The sequence below is a fragment of the Thunnus albacares genome, chromosome 14 (genome assembly GCF_914725855.1).
Source record: "Thunnus albacares chromosome 14, fThuAlb1.1, whole genome shotgun sequence".
NCBI lineage: Eukaryota > Metazoa > Chordata > Actinopteri > Scombriformes > Scombridae > Thunnus > Thunnus albacares.
Genome location: NC_058119.1, coordinates 30,490,096 through 30,511,940, shown reverse-complemented (window position 1 = coordinate 30,511,940; position 21,845 = coordinate 30,490,096). Strand labels below are relative to the sequence as shown.

Genomic DNA, 21,845 nt, shown 5'->3' with positions numbered 1-21,845 from the left:
AGGTGATGTCATATAACGCCACTTTCTTTCATTTTATAAGGTGATTTTTTTGGGCTTATTAGGAAGAGGTGTGTTGGGTGGATGGTTGCAAAGCAGCAGGAGAGCAGTGTTGGAGGCATTTTTGACAATTTTTAACTCTGGATGCTGCATGTGTATGAAATGACGGAAACTTTATTAGTCTTCTGCAGAGTTTATATATATTACGACCCCTCAGACGGATCCTTACAGGAGGAGATTCAACATAATCAAGAGTCAGTAGTTGCAGAAAGAATCAACATATTTATTAACTAGTGAAACAACAGCAAGGCTGATGGGTGGAAGACACACAGCCTACGTTACTGCAAGACAAAAACTAAATTAACACAAAGAAATATCAGCCAGAACGTTATCGCCGCCACCGATACGTCTGACCTCCACGTTAACCTGCAGTCACAAACTCCTTCTGCACTTAATGAATAATTAAAGTGAAAGGATTATGATGCGTATAAACAACCGCAGCGGCATTTAAACCTTTAAAAAGAGACGATTTAGAGTCGATGCACAGATCAAACTGTCTTCTCGTGGTCAGCAGGTTCTGACGTGATGGAGACGACTGTGATGTCAGAACCGATCAACAGTCAGATGATTCGGTTTCACGTTCTTTAGAAAACAAGTTATAATTTGATACATGATCTGTTTCTGTAGGAAATGTTAAAGGATTCAGACTCAAACCAACAATGTGTTTGGTTATCATGTAATGTTATCTATTAGGGACGTGCAGAGAGCCCAGTATTTGTATTTGTATCTGTATTTGTTGAGGCAGCAAAATTATTTGTATTTGTATTCGAATAAAAGTGGAAAGAGGCTTAAAAATCCTGTTTTTGTTTTTATTACGCTTTTAATTTGAAGTGTTCATGAATAAACTACCTTATGAAGGACGACGTCCCCACACCGGTTCTGGAACTGGAGTCTCCCAGATCATAGAAGACTGCGCTGACTACTGAGATAAAACTCATCGCCTCATTGCAGACAGACCTCTACCTATTTATACACCCATAACACACAGACAGCACAGCGTTTAACATGTAGAAGAACTTCAAAGGTGATTCTTGCTTTGCACTTTTCATTTATTGCCTATTTTTTACAACCTAACTTTGTGGAAAGCAGAAGAGGAACAACAGGTTATGGAGAGTCTCTTGGGAGCACTTTGTGTCAGTAGCTCAGCTTTATCTCTGGGGAACACCCCCAACTCCAGGACTGATGGCCAAATTATGAAATGTGCGTCATGTAGCAGGTGGATGTGACTCCCCTCACTGAGACCTGCTGATAGACGTCACAGCGGAGCAGAGGAGAGACACTGAGATAGTGATGTAACCGACCTGCTCGCTGGTGTTTGACATGGGCTTTTTTTCTTCCCAGAAACAAATAATTTTTATAATATTTGTATGAAACAAATATTTGTATAAAACCCACTATTTGTGCTTTGCTGAATAACGTATTTGTATTCGGGCACACCCCTAGTATCTGTATTATCTGTTCTTCTTGATGGGACCAATAAGAGTAATATCACTCTTCAGTCTTAATAGATACTGTGTCACATACTGTAAGTGTGGACAGTACAGCTCACCAGGTACACGGATGCAGAAACCATCATTAGAACATCGAAACACTCCTCAACCTCCCAACATCAAACTAAATATGGAAAATAGCCGAGCGTAGTGTGCGGCCAGAGAACCCCGGTGGGCTGGTCGCTATATAAGAGCCGCTTCAGCAAACCACAAAAACAAGAGTGAGAGATGCTTCGTTGTTGATTCTGGGGACATGAAAAAGGTGAAAGTCCCTCTCTAGAGCCAGAGTTTGGTTTGTCCGCTCTGAGCTACTGTAGAAACATGGCGGTGCAACATGGCGGCTCTGTGGAGGATGACATATAATAACATATAAAGGGCTCATTCTAAGCTAACGAGAACACAATGATTCTTATTTTCAGGTGATTATACACTAATTAAAACATACTTATGAATATTATATTCCATTTCTACCATTTCATCCCATAAATCCTAAACACTGGTCCTTTAAATACCTGCAAATTACTCAGAAGATTTCCAGGATTTAGTAAAAACCACCTGTGAAATAATCGTTAATGCAGCTGTAAACATTTGTTTCTGCCAGATGCAGATTTATGGAGCCATGTTTTCATATTTTCATGTTAAATGAAACATCAGCTCACCTGTCAATCAGCTGCTCTCTCTCTCTCTCTCTCTCTCTCCCTCCTCGTGCAGTCAGAGCGCGTGAGGAGGAGCGAGGAAGAAGAGGAGGAGGAGGAGAGGAGGAGGAGGATGATGATGAGCGGCGAGCAGAGCGCGCTGCTGCGGTCCGCGCGGCAGGGCATCATCCGGTGCAGCGACCACGAGGCGAACTGCACCGCGCGCAGCACGGAGACTCTGGCGCTGTCAGCGGCATCCGCGTGGAGCGGCAACGGCTCGGCGGTGGATGCGTACCGGCTAGTGGAGCTCCAGCTTCCCGCCTCGGCCGCCCCGACGGTGAGTTCAAACTTTACGGTTGATTTTCAGTTTGTGAGCGAACTGCTTAGAAAACTGCAGCAGTTTAACGTTCATCTGCTTATTGACAGAAACACTTTAACACAGAAAACTCATTCATATCAACTAAAGGATTGATAGAAATCTTCCTTTAATTCGGCCAGTAAATAATTAACCAGACAAATAACAATAAAGTGAAATATTGACTGGAGCTCAGTGTGGATGCGGGAGCGACACCGCAATGCAACAATTCCAGTTAAAAGGTCCCTTTAACAGAAACGTCTCTATGATCATTAAAATAACGCTGAATTAAAGAATGAATCACATTCATTTAACAACAATCAGTTTTCTTATTGTAGGCTGGAGGTTCATAATGTTCCAGCAAGCTAATCAATATTAAAATTAGCATTTTTTTTAATCAATGAATTCGGTTTATTGCGCCCAAAAAACACACTGAAGCAGTTTCCTCAGGTGATAAAAATGCAGATTCTGTATAATATAATACATATAATATATGTTACTGGCACATATTACCGACAAGATTATTGGATTGTATCATATATACATATATAGGCTATTGATTAGTACCTATTGATCAGATGAAAGGAAACTTCAATGACCTAATTCACTTTGACAGCAGAACAAATTGAAAAAAAAAATTGAAAATAAATGTAAATGAGAACATTTCATATCAATAGGTTGAATATGATTATACATATTTTAATTGGATCATGTGATGCTGTTTGATTTAAAAAAAAGTTAAAATAAACACAAAGGTTTCAGTTTAACAGCTCTGCTCAGAATAATAAATAATGTATTTCACTATTATTATTATCATAATTACATTAAATAGAACTTGAACTGCTTTTGTATTTTTGAGTCATTAACAAGCTGCCAGACGCTGACAGAGAGGATGAGCGATGAAGAGGAGAGACAGTAACAGAACACTGTGTCTCTTTATTAGATGCATGAATGCAACTTTTCTGCTCTGCGGGCTTCGTTTGGTTCATCGGTCAAACTGCACAGCTGTCTGTAAAAATGACAGAAGGCTGTTTGGGCCTCATGTAAACACTCACACTCACACACACACACACACACACACACACACACACACACACAGGAACATTGATGCAGGAGTCGGTGCAGAAACGTTATCTCTCTCTCTGCTTCGACACCTCGGAGCTGCTGCACGGACGTCACGGGCTGAAAGGTCGACTTTATATTTTCTTCTTCACTGGTGAGGTGACTGGAAACCTGCAGGATGTTTCAGCTGATTGGTAGGAGGAGGAAGAGGAGGAGGACTGATAACGCGGCCACGTCGCTGAGGTCGTACTGGTGCATCTGGTATTGATTATGGATTTGCAGGCTTGCTGCTGCATGTCGTTGAACACACACATATTGACGTCTGTATTCAGAACGTCCGTCTGCAAACGCATCGATTCAACATGTGTTGTTTTATAAAGCTGTCGGAGCTGCCAGGTCTGGTTTCTCTCTCTCAGGCCAACTTTCCACTGACTGTTCAGAGCGTTTGGCTTTTTTTTTTAAAAACGACTGTCGGTCTGATTCCGTGCCGCTGTTTTCAGTCGGGGGTTGAAAGTGTGCGACGAGCTGCAGCGACAGGAAAGCTGTGTTGATATTCTGCGGGTAGGTTGGTATTTACTCAGCAGGTTGTGGTTCAAACCGGTTTTTACTGTGTGGAAGAAAAGTCACGGCTCTCACCATCTGTCACTGACACACAAGCAGATAAGAGCTCTGACCCGCTCAGGGCCGCAAACTAACCATCGTTTTCATGATCGATTTCATCTTTTTTCAATTAACTGATTCATCGTTTAGTCAATGAAACGTCTATCACGCTTTCCCAGAAGTCCAAGGTTGGTTATCGACCAATCAGCAGCCAGAGAATGTTTGGGAATGATTATTTGATGATCAAAACAACACTCCAATTATAATTCATGCAGATAGTTTCAGTTTTATTCATCCAGGTTTTGATCAGGTTCTCTGATTCCAGCTTCATCAATGTGAATACTTCCTGGTTTCTTTAGTCCGTGATGACAGTAAACTGAACATCTAACGTCAGTATGAGTCAAATATCTCAAAACCTGAAGGAAGGAAACATCTTCAGCTTGCATGTCTCGATTAATCGTTTAATCTATAAAAAGTCAGATAATAGTGAAAAATGCTCGCTGTAATTTCCAACAGCTAAAGATCAACAATCCAAAACCCCAAAATATTTAATTTGCAATTATGCAGAAACACATGAAAGCAGAAAATCTTCACATTTAAGAAGCTGGAACCAGTTAATTTATGACTTATACGCTTAATAACAATTATTAGATTATCAAAATAGTTGCTGGTTGATTTTCTGTGGATTGAGTCATCAATTAATGATTAATTAATTAGCTCTAGTATGATGTATGATGGATGGTAGAGAACGTTTACATCATTATTAAATACTGTTTAATCATCTTAAATGACAAACTTTGTCTGATGTGATTCATTCATCCTGGTTGGATTTTCTCTGTATTATTAGATGTGTGTGTGTTTCTCAGTTGTAATTATGACTCAGATGTTGATTTGAATGCTGTTTGCGTGTCAGAAACTGGTAATTACAGCGACTCTGATGGGACCTGAATGCAGCATCGTTTCTCATTCATATCCTGGTTTTGGTTTTTAATGGCTGCTCGGTGTTCAGGGAAATGTTCTGTCACACACACACACACACTTCAATTACCACACCGAGTAAAGTGCTATGTGTGTGTGTGTGTGTGTGTGTGTGTGTGTGTGTGTGTGTGTGTGTTCCATATGAATGAGCCGGTTGAGACGCCTGCAGCAGGTTGATGGATGTGAACACACGACACGTACAGAATGTCAACAGACACGGTTTCCTGTAAACCAGCAGTCAGAGAAATGTAGGCTAATGTGACACATTAATGTGGCGCTGAGACTGTGTTTTGATGACATTTTGATGACATTTCACTGCATTCTTTACTTCTCTGTTAAAAAAACAAACAAACCTGACAGGTTGAAAGAGGTTGGCTTTGACCTGCAGATGTGATCTGTTCTTATCGCTCCAAACACGCTGATGTTAGATATTTTTAGCTCTAATGTTTGTTCATTTTGGCACCTGACTTTGATTTTATCTTCGGGGGATATTTACTAAGTCAAATCAGGGGTGCAAACCTTTAGGTCATCACAATTTTAATTATTTTTTTAAGTTAGTGTGGTATTTACTAAAACTGCAGATTGAAGGACACATATTCTGCACATCTCCAGCCTCTATATTTATATTCTGGGGCTCTACTGGAATATCTTTGCATGATTCCCAGTTAAAGACTTCTTATTTATCTTCTACTGGTCCTTTATGCAGCCCCTCAGTTCAGCCTCTGTCTGAAACAGGCCGTTTTAGCTCCTGTCTCTTTAAGGCCCCGCCTCCTGATGAGCCCACTCTGTTCTGATTGGTCAGCTTTCAGGAAGCTTCCTCCGGCTCCGGAGGCTACGTAAACAAACTATAGTAGCAGGATTTCACTTCTTTTTCTCCTTCTTTACCTCAAATGTCAACTTCTTATGATAGTGGACAACGTGAACAACACATGGAAACACCTTAGCAACCAACTTAGCAACCAAAGCTACAGAACGGATGTGAGCATGTGCGACAAGCCAACGTCAGCTCGTCAGCAAGTTATAAAAAAACATTGCAAACAAAGCGTTGAGAACAGGTTGAAGCCCTGACTTCTGACTTGCAGGCAGCATTTCTACATACGTTCATCTCAAGTTTTAGAACTTTAACCACAAAACAGAAACAGAAAACCCCAAAAAGCTGAATATTTCCCCTTCGGGTGCTGTTTAGTAAGATGTGATGCTGGCTGGTCTGACGGGAAAGGAAATGGAGCACAAATGAAAAGTGTTTTCTGCTGCTGAAAGAGACATTTTTGGAACTGCAGTGTGTTTTCATCCTGCAGGAGAAACTCTGATCCTGATGTAGTCAGTTCAACAAAATGATCAGAGATTGAATGAATTATAAAAAAAATCAGTGTGAGATTTTTGGTAAAACCTTTAACTTTAGGTTAAAAGATCTGATTTATAATCATCTCACACTGGACTGGAGCTGCTGTCTTTGTTTACACCTGGTTGAACACAGATATGTCAGTCTGATAACTGTAGTAAACTAGGATGTAGAGACGGACATTATGGTGAGTGTGGTTCATTATTTTTATTTCCCAGGAATCTATCTTTTGTTCTTTATGAGAAATAATGCACTTTTTATGTTTTTTTGCATCTTTTAAAAGTTACATAATTTAAAATCCTTCCCAACTTCTCACAACCACAGTCTGTATCTAAAGATGGACATAGCGAGGTGTGACGTTAGCTTACTGGGAACACCGAGAGCTGCACACTTGAGCTGTGACTCAAATCACAAATCACCTCTGTTAGTACACTTTCATGTAGTACACTGTGTACACTATGTACTCACTGGCGTAGTGCGCAAATTTCTACAGAGTAGTGTCGTCTCAAATCAAACACAGCCGTTGGGCACTTACCGGAAATGACGATCGCAAATTAGCATTAGCTAGCGCTAGCATTCGTGTTATCGTTCGCGCTACCAAATCATTACAGACTGCTAAATTAATTGCTAAAAAACACATGTATAACTTATGCTGCGTCTCAAATCGCATACTTCTGTACTTAAACTCAACATTCTGAGTGCATCAGTGCGTTCACACTGAGAAGTATGGAAAAACACACTCAAAACGGTCAAAAAGTTTAGTGTGGAACTATGGACACTTCTCGCCCTCAATGGTCGCCATCTTGACTACGTAGCGGAAGGGGAGGGACCTTTTTTCAAACTAGAAATGGCGACCACATCGCCACATTATACAAATGTGAGTTATATATGTGTTTTTTAGCACTAAGCACCACTATACTGTTGTGGGATATAAGCCATCAGTATGTTTTTTGGGTTAATCAGCAGTCTGTAATGATTTGGTAGTGCAAACGATAACACGAATGCTAACGCTAGCTAATGCTAATTTGCAATCGTCATTTCCAGTAAGTGCACAACAGCTGTGTTTGATTTGAGACGACACTACTCTGTAGAAATTTGCGCACTACACCAGTAAGTATATAATGTACACAGTGTACTACATGAAAGTGTACTGACAGAAGTACGTGATTTGAGACGCAGCACTGGGCTAACATTAGCTACTTTAGCTAGACTGCGCTAACGGGGCAGATATCATAATCAAGTCACATTAAACCAATAATCTGATTCAGTGTGAGTCTCGCAGCAGCAGGTGAGCCGACTGTCAATCACAGCTGTCAATCAACACCCACATGGCAGACATCAAAGCTACTATAAGTCTTTAAATCTTATTAACGGAGCAATAATTTAGAGATTGAAGCCATAATGACTCACTGAAAACATCAGTATTTCTAGAGAGAAGTGGAGGTTTTTGACTGAGAGTCCATCAGCGGCACTTTAAGGTACTTCAGTGTCAGATGAGTGGAAGCTGCTGGTTGCTCACAAATAAAGTTTTAAAGGGTCATAAACCAAAAAATCTGTGGTATCAGATAGTTTTGGTTTTATTAGTCCAGATTTTAAAATATCTGTCTCTGCCTCCAGTCCAATAAAACTGAGTCTAGTTCATACTTAGTGCTCAGACGATTTGTCCACATTGTCCTGGTTCCTCTGGTGGAGGTGGTCATTTCATCCCAAACCCCCCCGAAGTCTCCAGAGCTCAGATGTGTGAAGCTCAGCTCCGGCAGCAGCTTTATAAATCCTCTGCAGACGTCTGTGTGTGACACAGAGCTGAACCTGCAGGCAGCGCTCTGGGTTTACGTCACATATTTCATCTATTGTTTTGTTTCGTGTTTGTAATGTTTACATGGCAACCGCTTGGAAACGCTCCGGCTCAGCTTCACACGGCTGATAGTATCTGATGTGAATTTCAGTCATTTAGTGTGACGGAGCGTTTAAATGGTTTCCACAGTTCACATGAAACACCGAGAACAACAGAGAGTCAGCAGATACGCTTCATTCAAGCACTACTGCAACTTATAATACTTGTTGTGTTCGATACAGAATATTAATTTAATCTGAACTAAACAGACACAAAGAGAAACAGAGACCAAGATGGAGCTGAGAGGAAACTAGAGCTGCGATTAGCTGATTAATCAATCAGTCAATTAACAACACAAATGTTATTATTTATTAAAGCAAACATGTCAAACATTTCTGAGGATAATGTGACAATAAACTTAATCTAATCTGAAAATGTCACATCAGATTCACAGTTTCCAGATGTTTAACAGAAACAATCGATTGGTCCATAAATCCAGAAAAATAGTCGGCAGATTAATCAATAATGGAAATAATCAATCGCTGGTTGTAGCTCTAAGAGGAAACATTCTCATTTTGGTGATTTTATTCAAGATTCAAGAACTTTATTGTCATCATGAAAGCACAACAAAAACTGCAGATGCATCAACATCAGATGATGTATTTGTATTTAAGACAGAAATATATAAATATCAGCGATAAAGAGTGAAGAATCTAAAGCAATATAAGTACAAAATATAAGAAATATAAAGTATAAAATGCAATTAATGATAAAATACAACTAACGAGGTGCAAAAGCATCAGATACAGATATAAAGTGAAGGTTTGTTGGATGTTGAAAAGTGATTTAAGTCACATGTGAGTATCCAATGATGTCAGTTAAAATATTACACAGCTACATTTATATATGAGGAGGTGGATGAAGGAACATTTTGGTTCGAGTCAGAGAAAAAGAATTGTGATTCTTATCTTTTCATAAATCCCAAATATAAATGTTTGTAATAATGTTAGTTTATAAGGTTGTTGATGGAACAACAGCAGCACAAACGTTACAGTTATTAATGTTTAATAAGTTAATCAGGATGTTTGCAGTCAAACTCATTTATTGAATCAAGAATCTGTTTTGAGTCAAGAATTGAAATAATGTGAATCAAATCAAAAAAAACAAACCTTTGAAACTTTCAGATCAGGTAGAAACATTTATCATTTATCTGATAAAGTGTTTGGTTCAGAGTCTTTATTGTGTTGCAGCTGCCAGACGCTGATTTCATGTCAGAGAAGAGAATTTCAATCATCAATCATCTGTTTTTTAGAGACGTTTGGAGTCTCTGAACAGAAAATAACTTCCTGTTATCAGAGGCTCAGGAGGTGGAGCGGCATGTCGATGTGTCCCTGGAGGAGACACTGAACCCCTGATTGCTCCTGACGGCTGCCGTCAGTGTGTGAATGGTTAGATTTCCCCTGATGGGCAGGTTGGGACCTTGCATAGTTTCCCATCAGCCACCTCTGCTGTGTCCGTGGATGTATTAATGAGAAGTGGATACAGTCTGTTGTTCAGCGGTGTGAACGAAGCCAGAAGTCGTGTTTCTACGCCGGGTTTGGAGCATGCTCAGTAGAGTCTCTGGGATGTCACCTTCAGCTTTAAAAAATTAACTTTTTCTGATGTTTTATAGACAAAACGATTCATTGATTAATTAAGAAAATAGTCGCCAGATTTATCAATAATGAAAATATTAATTAGTTGCATCCCTTGTTTTGTTATGAAAGAAATAGTTTTTATCATACATTTCCTGCAACATTAAAAAAACAAAACGTACTTCTCACGTCTGCAGGAAACAACGTAAACAAACAAAAACAAACATCAAGGTTTTGTGTCAGCGGTGAATTTAGAGTCTTTCAGCTTTGCTAACATAAACTCGTATATATGATGCTGGAACTGATCCTTACGACAGCGCACTTCCATTCTTCTGGTTCTGTAGTATAACCTCGTCTGCAGTAAGGAAGCCTGCGAGGACAAAACCTAACAAAAACACGGCAAGCTCAGCGAGGACCGATCCAACCAATCAGATCTATAATTTGATTTATTGAACCGGACAGTGTGCAGTATGAAGCATAAATGATGCACTGCACCAGAGTTAGCTTGAAGCTAATTTGCATCTGTAGTCCGTTACAATCAAAACACACAACAGCACATCACAAACACCCACAATGTCAATTAAAAATGAATAATGTAAACCAGGCTCAGTGGTCACACAGCTGATTCGTCTCCTGTTGATGTTTTAATTTGGTCTTGAATGTACTGATGGAACCACAGTTCTTCATATCAGCAGGTAGGACGTTCACTGAGTCGTTGCTTTCACACAGAAATAGTAAAAGCAGCCTCAGTCCTTCATGAGGTGCAGAAAATACCAAGAAGCAAACGTTTGAACTCTGACTGGAGTCCAATAATATCAATGAATTATCACATAGTGTATAAATGTGCTTTATAGACAATATTCTGTCAGACCTGTCGCTCCAGTGTCCAGGTCCGTTTATCATATTATCTTCACTTTAACATACAGAGAGTTTGCTGCTGATTGTACAATACTGAGAAACTGACAGGAGAAGAACATTTCATCCCCAAATACATCAGCAGCTGTGGCTCAACCCTTAATGTTCTCTTCCTTTTCTTATCGCAGGATTTTCCCATAAAACCTTGTTTATAGTGAAACAGGCCAAATATTTTATAGACTTTGCTCCGAACCTCCCGTGAGAGCTTTAATATCTCCTTCAGAACATCTATAAATCTAAACAGGGAGGTAAACAACGTCTCCGTCCATCCAACCCAGATGTGAACCGCTGACCACTTCCTCTGGTGGTAAACAGCTTCATCTCACTAACTCAGCATTCATATTGTTTTCTGCTGGATATTTTCACCTCTTCAGGCCTTTAAAAGCATCATATGAAGCAACCTGAGGAACAAAAAATCACTTTCATGGTTCATGAAGTCGACGCTGCCTCATTTTAAAGTCTTATAGTATCAGTCAGTAAACATTTCATCATAACTCTCCTTTTAAATGTCTTTTTTATCTACTTTTAGTTTTGTTTGCATTAATAAAAAAGCTCATCAACAAATATTTTTCGTCATAGTGTTTGTTGATGAAATGAGGCATCGCTTTACACTTACACAAGGCAGAGGACTACTGTAAAACAATAGTCCCCTAAACGTGCTCAAAAACTCACCAAATTTGGCACGCATAGTGTAAAAGTGTGTAAACATTAACCCCTAAAGTGCCAAAATGTGCTCTCTAGCGCCACCTATGTAACTAAAATGGCCATCACGGCCTGCATGAATGTCGTAGGGAGATCAAACCAAAACTCAATTATTCGTCTCATCAAGACCTACAATTCATACACTGACACCCCTGACCTAAATCCAACAGGAAGTCTGCAATCTCAATTTCAAAATAACTTTGCTCCAATTTCGGACTCCGAACAAATGCTATCTCCTCCGAGGGCGTTAATGGTATCAGCTTCAAGCTTTGATACATGACTTATGACACTATGCTGAAAAAAGTTGTTAAAAACTTTGTAATAACTTGAACGGTTTGGATTTAATAAGCCCTGAAAGTTGCAGTGCCACATCACCCTTACAATGTAAACCAATGGGGAGGCAATCTATGGGCATGAACTTTGTGTCAAACAGAGGCTTCTGACGTCTAATCTATAAGTCTGACCACTTTCAAACCTGTATCAATGGATTCACCATGAAATTTCCTACTAAAATATGATTTTTAATGTTAGATTTGGCCAAAGTCATGGGATTTATGAAGATATTTCACCAGAAGCGTACTCTAAAATCCTCCTCTCCAACTGCTCCTGGTGATGTCACTCCCTCAGTGCTGTGAAACATTCCGCAATACACACTCATTATAAAATCACAAGAGGAGCAAGAAAAGACTTTAAAACTCACACTCTAATATCTCAAAAACAATAGAAGATAGAAAAAACATGTAAATTCAAGATTTGTAGGTCAAAGTCTCATGACTCATTTAAAGTTCAAATGAAGTTTGTATCTAAAACTATGTGGAAGCAGTAAATGTTCAAAAAGGTGTGGGTTCACTCACACTCTCCATTCAAATATATGAGTATTTTTCTGTGTCCAGCTGCAGTTACTTATTGTCTCTACACACCTGACAGTACACATGTCAATCAAACTTTCAAAATAAAAGCACACCACACTTGTAAGAAATATCCCTCATTTTTAAAAAGCAAAATGATCCCGACGGGCCAGAGTGCGAGGTCCCGACCAACACTGCTCACAGCTTTGAACCAGAAAAACAGACAAATGGATCTTTTTGTGTGTGTGTATGTGTGTGTGTGTGTGTGTGTGTGTGTGTGTGTGTGTGTGTGTGTGTGTGTGTGTGTGTGGAGGCAGAAATCGAGGACGGCGCTGAATATATAGAAAATCATAAAATAAGCTATATAAGGGAAAGAGAATGAAAAGGAGTGAAAGCAGACACCAGGGATAAAAAGATCAACTGATAGAGGAAATATGTGCAGCTAATATATATCATATCACACACACACACACACACACACACACACACAGCAGGGAGACTTAAGGCTGTAATGAGTTTGCGTAACAGAGGGAAACATATTTCATGTACAGTCCAGCATGTATTAGATTATTCCCTGGAGGTGAAGCTGAGGTCTGGATTACAGTCAAAGGACCAAAACTCCGTCTCTCACACACCATCGCTGACTCTCTGCAGCTGGATTAGTTTCCTGTGAAGCAGCTTTAAAGAAGCAGACTGCTGGTTTTACTGGTTTAAGACCATTTTATACAAACTTCATTTATTATTTAACTGAAATCAGTCGAGCTGTAACCATTTGTTGGCTGTCAGTTGATCATTTCAGTCACTCTTTGGGTAAAAATAACAAACATTTGATGGTTTCAGCCTTTTCATATATAACAGTTAATTGAATCTGAACATTTTAGACAAAATAAGACATTTAAAAGCATCACTGTGGCCTCTGAGAATTATTTTGTGTCTCTTCTGTCTTTTGAAGTTTGACATTTTGAAAGTCGTTACTACGTCACACCAGAAAGCTTCAGGAAGCTTCATCATGAGCTCGCCATGTTGCTGGTTGTTCAGCAGATGAAAAGTCTTTACAACCTTCCAGAGGATGGAAGTTTAACATCAGGAACAGCTGAAACTCATTCCTGGAGACAATCTGAGACAATCAGACTGCTGAGCAAGACTCTGTTTCATCTTCAGTCTTCAGATAGTTTGAAAACATGGTTTCTCTCTGGTCCTCAGCTAAAGGAACATAATATATCTGTACTAAAGCTAAGCTAACGACCTCCACACACCTCCAGCCAATCAGAGTAGGTGCTCATTAATAATGCAGAATTTATGTAAATAGCTTCAGAACCAGCCTGAAAGATGGATTTAGAGAAATCTGAACAACTTCTGGTCAATAAAATGTCACAGAGATGATTGAAATAGCAGATCAGTTCTCAGTGTTTCAGCTACTCGGCAGGTCGGTTGTTCCTGTATCTTGGAGAAGTCGCCACAGTTCTTCTTCTTCTGCTGCTTCTGTCTCTTCATGTTAATCCCAGACTGACTCCGTGATGTTGAGGTTCTTTATGACTCTGGCTGCAGATGATCAGACGCCTCCTGATGCTGCTGCATTATGGAGAAGACTCTAAACATCTTTTACACAGTACTGTAGATCTGCAGCATGTTGCAGGATGATGTGTGTACGTGACTGTCAGTTGGAAACAGGAAGTGAACAGTGATCTCTGGTGGTAACGTCTGTGTTTCTGGGTCTGAAAGGACAGATTGTGTTGTTTTTTCCTGAGGACAGTGTCGTCACTTCATACATTGTTCTTATATAAATATCAGTTACAGCAGCTTTAACATAATGAGGGTTTTGTACGTTTTGTCCACAACTTTATATTCCTGTTGTCTTCTTGTCAGTGTTGTGTTGTTGTTGTTTTCTGTCCCTGCTGATACTTCCAAGAACACGTCCGACAGCTGAGAGCTGGATGCTAAAAAGAACTGAGAGAATGATGTGAATGAGGTTTTTTTTTCCTGAAATCTGAAGCTGTTAGTTTGATTTTATAAACGTGTTTATAATTTAAAATAATGAGACAGAAGATGAGAACTGGTCTCCCCTGAGTGGAGGTCAGTCTGCGGTTTGACGTGGGAACGAGTCAGAAGGTCGTTTTAAAACCTCTCTTTAGACTGATAATCTGTAAATAATCCCCCCCCCCTCTCTCTCTCTCTCCCTCTCTCTCTCTCTCTATCTTTCAAACACCAAAGGCTCGTGGTGTCGGAGCAGCCGCTGTAAGTACAACACAGTCCTGATCTGTTGACTCTTCTCTGAGGAATGAAGCGGTTCACGGACGGGTCGAGTTCAAGAGTCGCTGCTCATAATCCATCTAACTGTAAAGCTGTTTGTGCAGGTTTTTGATGTTGAAGGAGAAATCTCACGTTAACGCACAGAAACACATTCAGCAGTTTGTTTCTTCTTCCAGGTGATGAATATAAATCTCTCCTGCTAACTGTCACATTATTATTATTATTATTATTATTATTATTATTATTATAGATTATTGTGCGTTTTTAATAAAGTTTCACCACGTTACAAAACATTTACATTAACTATGTTTTATGTAACATTTTCAAACACATCAAAACAGAATAACCTTGTTAAGAAGCTGCAGCAGCCAATCACATGACAACTCACTGTTGACGGTTGTCACGGTGACACAACACGCTTTTACGGTCAGTGGTCAGTGAACGTCGGAGCAGTGATGCATCTCAACAGAGACGACGGTTTAACAGTCAGGTGTCCATCGCTGTCACTACGGTAACACATGTTCTCAACATTACACCCGTGTGTGATGTAGCTCGGTGGAATCAGACCTGCAGGTTTAGTGATCCGTGTGCATGGATTTACACTCACTATCGTATCTCTACCATTAATGCTAACCTTAGTGTTGCTAAGCTAGTGACTTCATCTTCCAGGTGAGTCTGTTAGAGTTGGTTAGTTTCCTTCCTGCAGCCTGACAGCAGAGATACACTATCACGTTCCCCATTGGTTTACATCACGTTCCCACCTCACACGACAGGAAGGAACCAGAATTCATTCAGGTCCAGACTGAGACCGGCTCCTCTGAAGGGTCTCAGTGTGATGATGATGTTCACCGAGGAGGAAGTTTACAAAGAGCTTCACAGTAAAAACAGAACACAAATAGGTTAAAACAAACTGAAATGCCATAAAATGACCAAAAAGATATTTTTTTAAAAAGTGATTAAAAGAGTGAAGAGAAGCAGCAGTGATCTCAGTTTATTTAAACTTCTATATGATGTTGTTTCCTTTAAACTGTGTAAAGTTCATATAATCAGCTGAACTGTCAACATGTTTCCTGGTTATTAAACTACTGATCAAGGATTTATTTTTTCTTAGGTAAAATACCTTCATCACTAGCGAGGCCTTCATTATGATGCATATTTAAAAAATAATAATCAATATAATATAACGTTAAAAGCAGAGAATGAGGAGTTTTCTGTATCAGTGTTGGTGTTCAGAGCTTCTGGAAGAGGATCCGTCCATCTGTTTAGTTTCCTGCTGACTGCAGATGTGTGATGATGTTTCACACATCTGCAGCTCCGCAGTGATCCGACACCTCGTCTCAGTTTCACTGTTTCACTTCATTTATACCAAAATAAATCACGTTTTTCTGTCTGATATGTGTTAAAAAGAATCAGACTGTCGGGACGGATTTCACTGTAAACTCTGTGATTTTCATTCTTAAGATAAACAAACTAAATCAAATGATGAAGGAACATGTGACTCACTGAGCTGTGTTTAATAGTTTCTGGACAACAACAGAGGAATAAGATATATAGATATAGATATATAGATATAGATATATAGATACAGATATATAGATACAGATATATAGATACAGATATAGATATAGATATATAGATATAGATATATAGATATAGATATATAGATATAGATATATAGAAAATCACCAGAATGATCCTTTAATCCTCAGTCGTAGTTGAGTTTTGTTGGTTTTCATGTTGTTTAGCTGACAGGCGGATGGATGGAAACATACTGACGAGTGTTTGTCGATGTTGACCTGATGTCTGAACCCCGAGGTCACAGCAGCCGGGAAACACGGATCTATATTATAGTTTTATCTTTGTTGTTTCCTGTGTGACTCAAAATGTTTCTCACACACACACACAGAGGAAACAAACAACATATGTTCATAAGTAGATCCTCAATAACTCTGAAGATTATGATGAGTTAGAAGAGAACAGATTTATTTCTTCTGTAAAACGAAGACTTTATAACCTGAACTCATCTTATAAGATCTAATCACACTGATGTTTGATGTCTTTATGAGCGATTCAATAATTTAATAATAGTAATAATTCAACAGTTTATAATCATTAAAAGCTCTTCAGACTAAAAACAAGAGATAAGAAGGAGACACAGACGTATCATCACACTCCTGTAACCTCTCAGCACGACCATCGGTTTTAATATAATCCAGACGGTTTCAAAATAAAACGTCGTGGTGCAACTTTTATTATGTGATGTCATTGAGATTCCTGTAGAATAACAGAAGAAAGACGTGCTTCTCAAACTGAAAAACTTCTGCAGTAACAGGTGATTCTCTGCAGAGGACAGACAAGCGAGTCAGCCACAGAAAACCAGCGAAGAAGAAACAGTTTACTTCCTGTTTAGTTTATTGCAGCAGATTCCAACAGTCTGAGCAGAGAAATACGTAAATACGTTTAAACGCTAAACAAGCTGTCAGAGAAGACGATAAAGAGAACAACAAGCCGTCCGCCGTTGTTGTTGTTGTTGTTGTTGTTATGTTTCTTCTTCCTTTTCAAAGAAGCGCAGCACTACTGCCACCATCTGTTCTGTCAGTGATACGACAGCATTTCTACTAAATTTTCATGTTTTACAAAAAGCCCTGAAAGGCGCAAGCGAGAAAAACATTTCTGGAGATCCAATTTCTGAGTCTGATCTTAATTCTTTTCTCTCTTGTGTTCAAGAGTTAAACACAAGTGAAAAAAAAGGTTTTGCCTGGATAATCTTTCTAAGTTCCATAAAAGAAATTAAATAAAAAAAATAAATAAATAAAAATAAATTTCACCTGCTACTGTCACACATGAAAAAAAACAACTTAAAAAATGATTTTTTTTTTACTTGTTCTTAACTCATGAACACGAGAGCGAAAAGAATTAAGATCAGACGTAGAAACTGGAATCTCCTCTCAGGGCTTCCGTACATTTCAGTCTTAACAGAAGGCTGAAGAAGAGAGAAGCTGCGTTTATGAATGTAACCGTCTTATTGTGAACGTGGCTTCTTTAAACACGCAGACTGCGCCTCCATCCCGCTGCGTGTGTTTGATAAATGCGCTGCGTGTGTTCGGATCAGGATGCATCACAAGCTGCAGCCTCAGACTCCTGAACTGTTGTAACTTCAGAGGTCACATGATTTCAACCACATCAAGCCTGTGGTTGGAATTTTCTCCACTGATTTTCTTCACAGTTTGACTTCGTCTGATCCTGTTATAATACATCCTCATGTGTGTGTGTGTGTGTGTGTGTGTGTGTGTGTGTGTGTGATATTGGCCTCATTAGTGTGTTTGTTTATGTGTTTTTGTATCTGGATTGTGCAGGTGTGTGTAAATGGTTCATGACAGGTTGCCTGTGTGTGTATTTGTGTGTGTGTGTGTGTGGTTTTGTATTTCTATCTTTGTGAGGACTGAGGCAGTAAACGGCCGACAGTGTTACTGAAGTAAAAGTAGAAATACCACGATGTAAAAATACTCCGTTACAAGTAAAATTCCTTTAAAATCCTATTTTATACAGAATACAGAATACTTTAATACAGAATTAACAGAAAAAAGTTCTCGTTTTGCAGAAAACTGATTTATTAAATAAGTTTTATTATTGACATTGATGAATCAATGTGTACGTCGTGTTACGTTACGTCGTGTTACGTTACATTATGCTATACGCTTTGTTACCTTATGTTACGTTACATTATGTTACGTTACATAATGTTATGTTACACTATGTTACATTACGTTACGTTACGTTACGTTACATTACGTTACATTACCTTACCTTACGTTACGTTGCGTTACGTTACGTTATGTTACGTATCAGAGTACTGTTGCATTACCAAAATAAACAACAACACAACCCTTCTAAAAACAATTCTTTGAGCATGTTGGTTATATATGTTGTGTTGTGGTGAGAAACAGGAATACGAACCGTTTACTGACGTACAACGCATCAAGAAATTAATTAATGGTATAATTTCAGTCCGTCAGATGGTCATAATGGTGATTATTTTAATGATGATGATGTCCAGTGTCGTATAAACAGAACTTGTGGAGTTTTGGAGGATTTCAGAGTCTTCAGTAGTTCTTCAGTAGCAGCAGTGTTGTTTGTACTTCACTGCTGTACTGAGAGAGTAGAAACTCTGTCTGCTCTCACACATCCTCCTCTGACCTCTCCTCCTCCTCCTCCTCCTCCTCTGACCTCTCCTCCTCCTCCTCTGACCTCTCCTCCTCTTCCTCCTCTGACCTCTCCTCATCCTCCTCCTCATCCTCATCCTTCTCCTCCTCTCCCTCCTCATCCTCATCCTCATCCTCCTCCTCCTCCTCCTCTGACCTCTCCTCCTCATCCTCCTCTGACCTCTCCTCCTCTCCCTCCTCCTCCTCATCCTCTCCCTCCTCCTCCTCCTCCTCCTCTCCCTCCTCCTCCTCTCCCTCCTCATCCTCATCCTTCTCCTCCTCTGACCTCTCCTCCTCCTCCTCCCCCTCCTCCTCCTCTCCCTCCTCCTCCTCTTCCTCCTCCTCTCCCTCCTCCTCCTCCTCCTCCTCCTCTTCCTCCTCCTCTTCCTCCTCCTCCTCTTCCTCCTTCTCTTCCTCCTCTTCCTCCCCCTCCTCCTCCTCCCTCTCCTCCTCCTCTTCCTCCTCCTCCTCTTCCTCCTCCTCTCCCTCCTCCTCCTCTCCCTCCTCATCCTCATCCTTCTCCTCCTCTGACCTCTCCTCCTCCTCCTCCTCCTCCTCTTCCTCCTCCTCTTCCTCCTCCTCCTCTTCCTCCTTCTCTTCCTCCTCTTCCTCCCCCTCCTCCTCCTCCCTCTCCTCCTCCTCTTCCTCCTCCTCCTCTTCCTCCTCCTCTCCCTCCTCCTCCTCTCCCTCCTCATCCTCATCCTTCTCCTCCTCTGACCTCTCCTCCTCCTCCTCCTCCTCTTCCTCCTCCTCTTCCTCCTCCTCCTCTTCCTCCTTCTCTTCCTCCTCTTCCTCCCCCTCCTCCTCCTCCCTCTCCTCCTCCTCTTCCTCCTCCTCCTCTTCCTCCTCCTCTCCCTCCTCCTCCTCTCCCTCCTCATCCTCATCCTTCTCCTCCTCTGACCTCTCCTCCTCCTCCTCCTCCTCTTCCTCCTCCTCTTCCTCCTCCTCCTCTTCCTCCTTCTCTTCCTCCTCTTCCTCCCCCTCCTCCTCCTCCCTCTCCTCCTCCTCTTCCTCCTCCTCCTCTTCCTCCTCCTCTCCCTCCTCCTCCTCTCCCTCCTCATCCTCATCCTTCTCCTCCTCTTCCTCCTCCTCCTCCTCCTCCTCCTCTTCCTCCTCCTCCTCTTCCTCCTCCTCTCCCTCCTCCTCCTCTCCCTCCTCATCCTCATCCTTCTCCTCCTCTGACCTCTCCTCCTCCTCCTCCTCCTCCTCTTCCTCCTCCTCTTCCTCCTCCTCCTCTTCCTCCTTCTCTTCCTCCTCTTCCTCCCCCTCCTCCTCCTCCCTCTCCTCCTCCTCTTCCTCCTCCTCCTCTTCCTCCTCCTCTCCCTCCTCCTCCTCTCCCTCCTCATCCTCATCCTTCTCCTCCTCTGACCTCTCCTCCTCCTCCTCCTCCTCTTCCTCCTTCTCTTCCTCCTCTTCCTCCCCCTCCTCCTCCTCCCTCTCCTCCTCCTCTTCCTCCTCCTCCTCTTCCTCCTCCTCTCCCTCCTCCTCCTCTCCCTCCTCATCCTCATCCTTCTCCTCCTCTTCCTCCTCCTCCTCCTCCTCCTCCTCTTCCTCCTCCTCCTCTTCCTCCTCCTCTCCCTCCTCCTCCTCTCCCTCCTCATCCTTCTCCTCCTCTGACCTCTCCTCCTCCTCCTCCTCCTCCTCTTCCTCCTCCTCTTCCTCCTCCTCCTCTTCCTCCTTCTCTTCCTCCTCTTCCTCCCCCTCCCTCTCCTCCTCCTCTTCCTCCTCCTCCTCTTCCTCCTCCTCTCCCTCCTCCTCCTCTCCCTCCTCATCCTCATCCTCCTCCTCCTCTGTCCTCTCCTCCTCCTCCTCCTCTCCCTCCTCATCCTCATCCTCATCCTTCTCCTCCTCTGATCTCCTCCTCCTCCTCCTCCTCTTCCTCCTCCTCCTCCTCCTCGCTGTGTCTCACTGGGGGCTGATGGGAATGGGAATTGACACATCATGCTGCTTTCTTTTTTCTTCATCGCCTCGTTCTTATTCCTCCCATCATGCTCCTGTTCTCTCAGCGGTTTGTGTCTCTGCTGATGGACGCTGACCCGACTTCACTGCAGAGCGACAACAACCAGCCGCACAAACAAACAAACAAACAAACAAACAAGAAACCAACCTGTGAAGGAATTTTCATGTATGTGTATGAGACGCTCCTGTCGTCTTCTTCCCAGTCGAGCTGAACTGGCTTTATACTTGTTGCCATAGAAACAGCTAAAGTAAACAAATCTTATAGCGATGTTGTTACTAGGAGACACGGTCGCCTGGACCTCAATAACTGAGAACGGTTCAGCTCGTTTCCTTCAGACTCGCTGTGACATTTCACCGGATCAACACTCTGAATTATAACTGCTGATCGATCGGGTTTGTGTTTGTTTCTATAACACAGCCTGCCACACAAACAAACAAACAAACAAACAAACAAACAAACAAACAAGCAGCGGCTGTGCAGTATGTGTGTCTCTGGGATTTAATATTGAACTTTGACAGTCTGTAAATCTGATGTTTTCACATCACAGATGAAGCTCAGTGTCTGTACAGATGTCACTTGTACGTTGTTATAGTTTAGTTTCTGGCTGCTGATCTGCAAGAAGCTCGACTGTCACCGGTGTTAAAATAGTAACAGTGTGTTAATATAGTTGTTGGGTTCAGGAGAAAAAGTGCTTTTTTACTTAAACTGGACACTAAAAGAGTTTCAACTAAACTAAACTAAACTGAACTTCATATAAACTGGCTGGTTGAACCATTTAACTTCATAGACAGTTTGCTTCTGACTCGATATTAACTGAGCAGAATATAAACAATATAACTCTAAAATAAATACACAAAATGAGCAACATGAACCCCCTCTGGCTGTTGCAGGTTGGTAGTTATATGCAGGTATTTAACAGATCCAACCAGCAGCAACATGATGTTAGTACAACTTAAAGATAACAGAACTTCAGTGTCGATG

The 21,845-nt window shown here is 41.1% G+C and overlaps 1 protein-coding gene across 1 annotated transcript; it reads left to right on the top strand.

The window, feature by feature from the left end:
* The first annotated feature begins 1,800 nt into the window (after window positions 1-1,800).
* Window positions 1,801-21,075, top strand: LOC122997404 (basic proline-rich protein-like). The gene is made up of 4 exons (XM_044373504.1): window positions 1,801-1,809; window positions 2,259-2,519; window positions 19,105-20,721; window positions 20,911-21,075. The coding sequence occupies exons 1-4, from the start codon at window positions 1,801-1,803 to the stop codon at window positions 21,073-21,075; spliced, it is 2,052 nt and encodes a 683-aa protein (XP_044229439.1).
* Window positions 21,076-21,845: the final 770 nt, after the last annotated feature.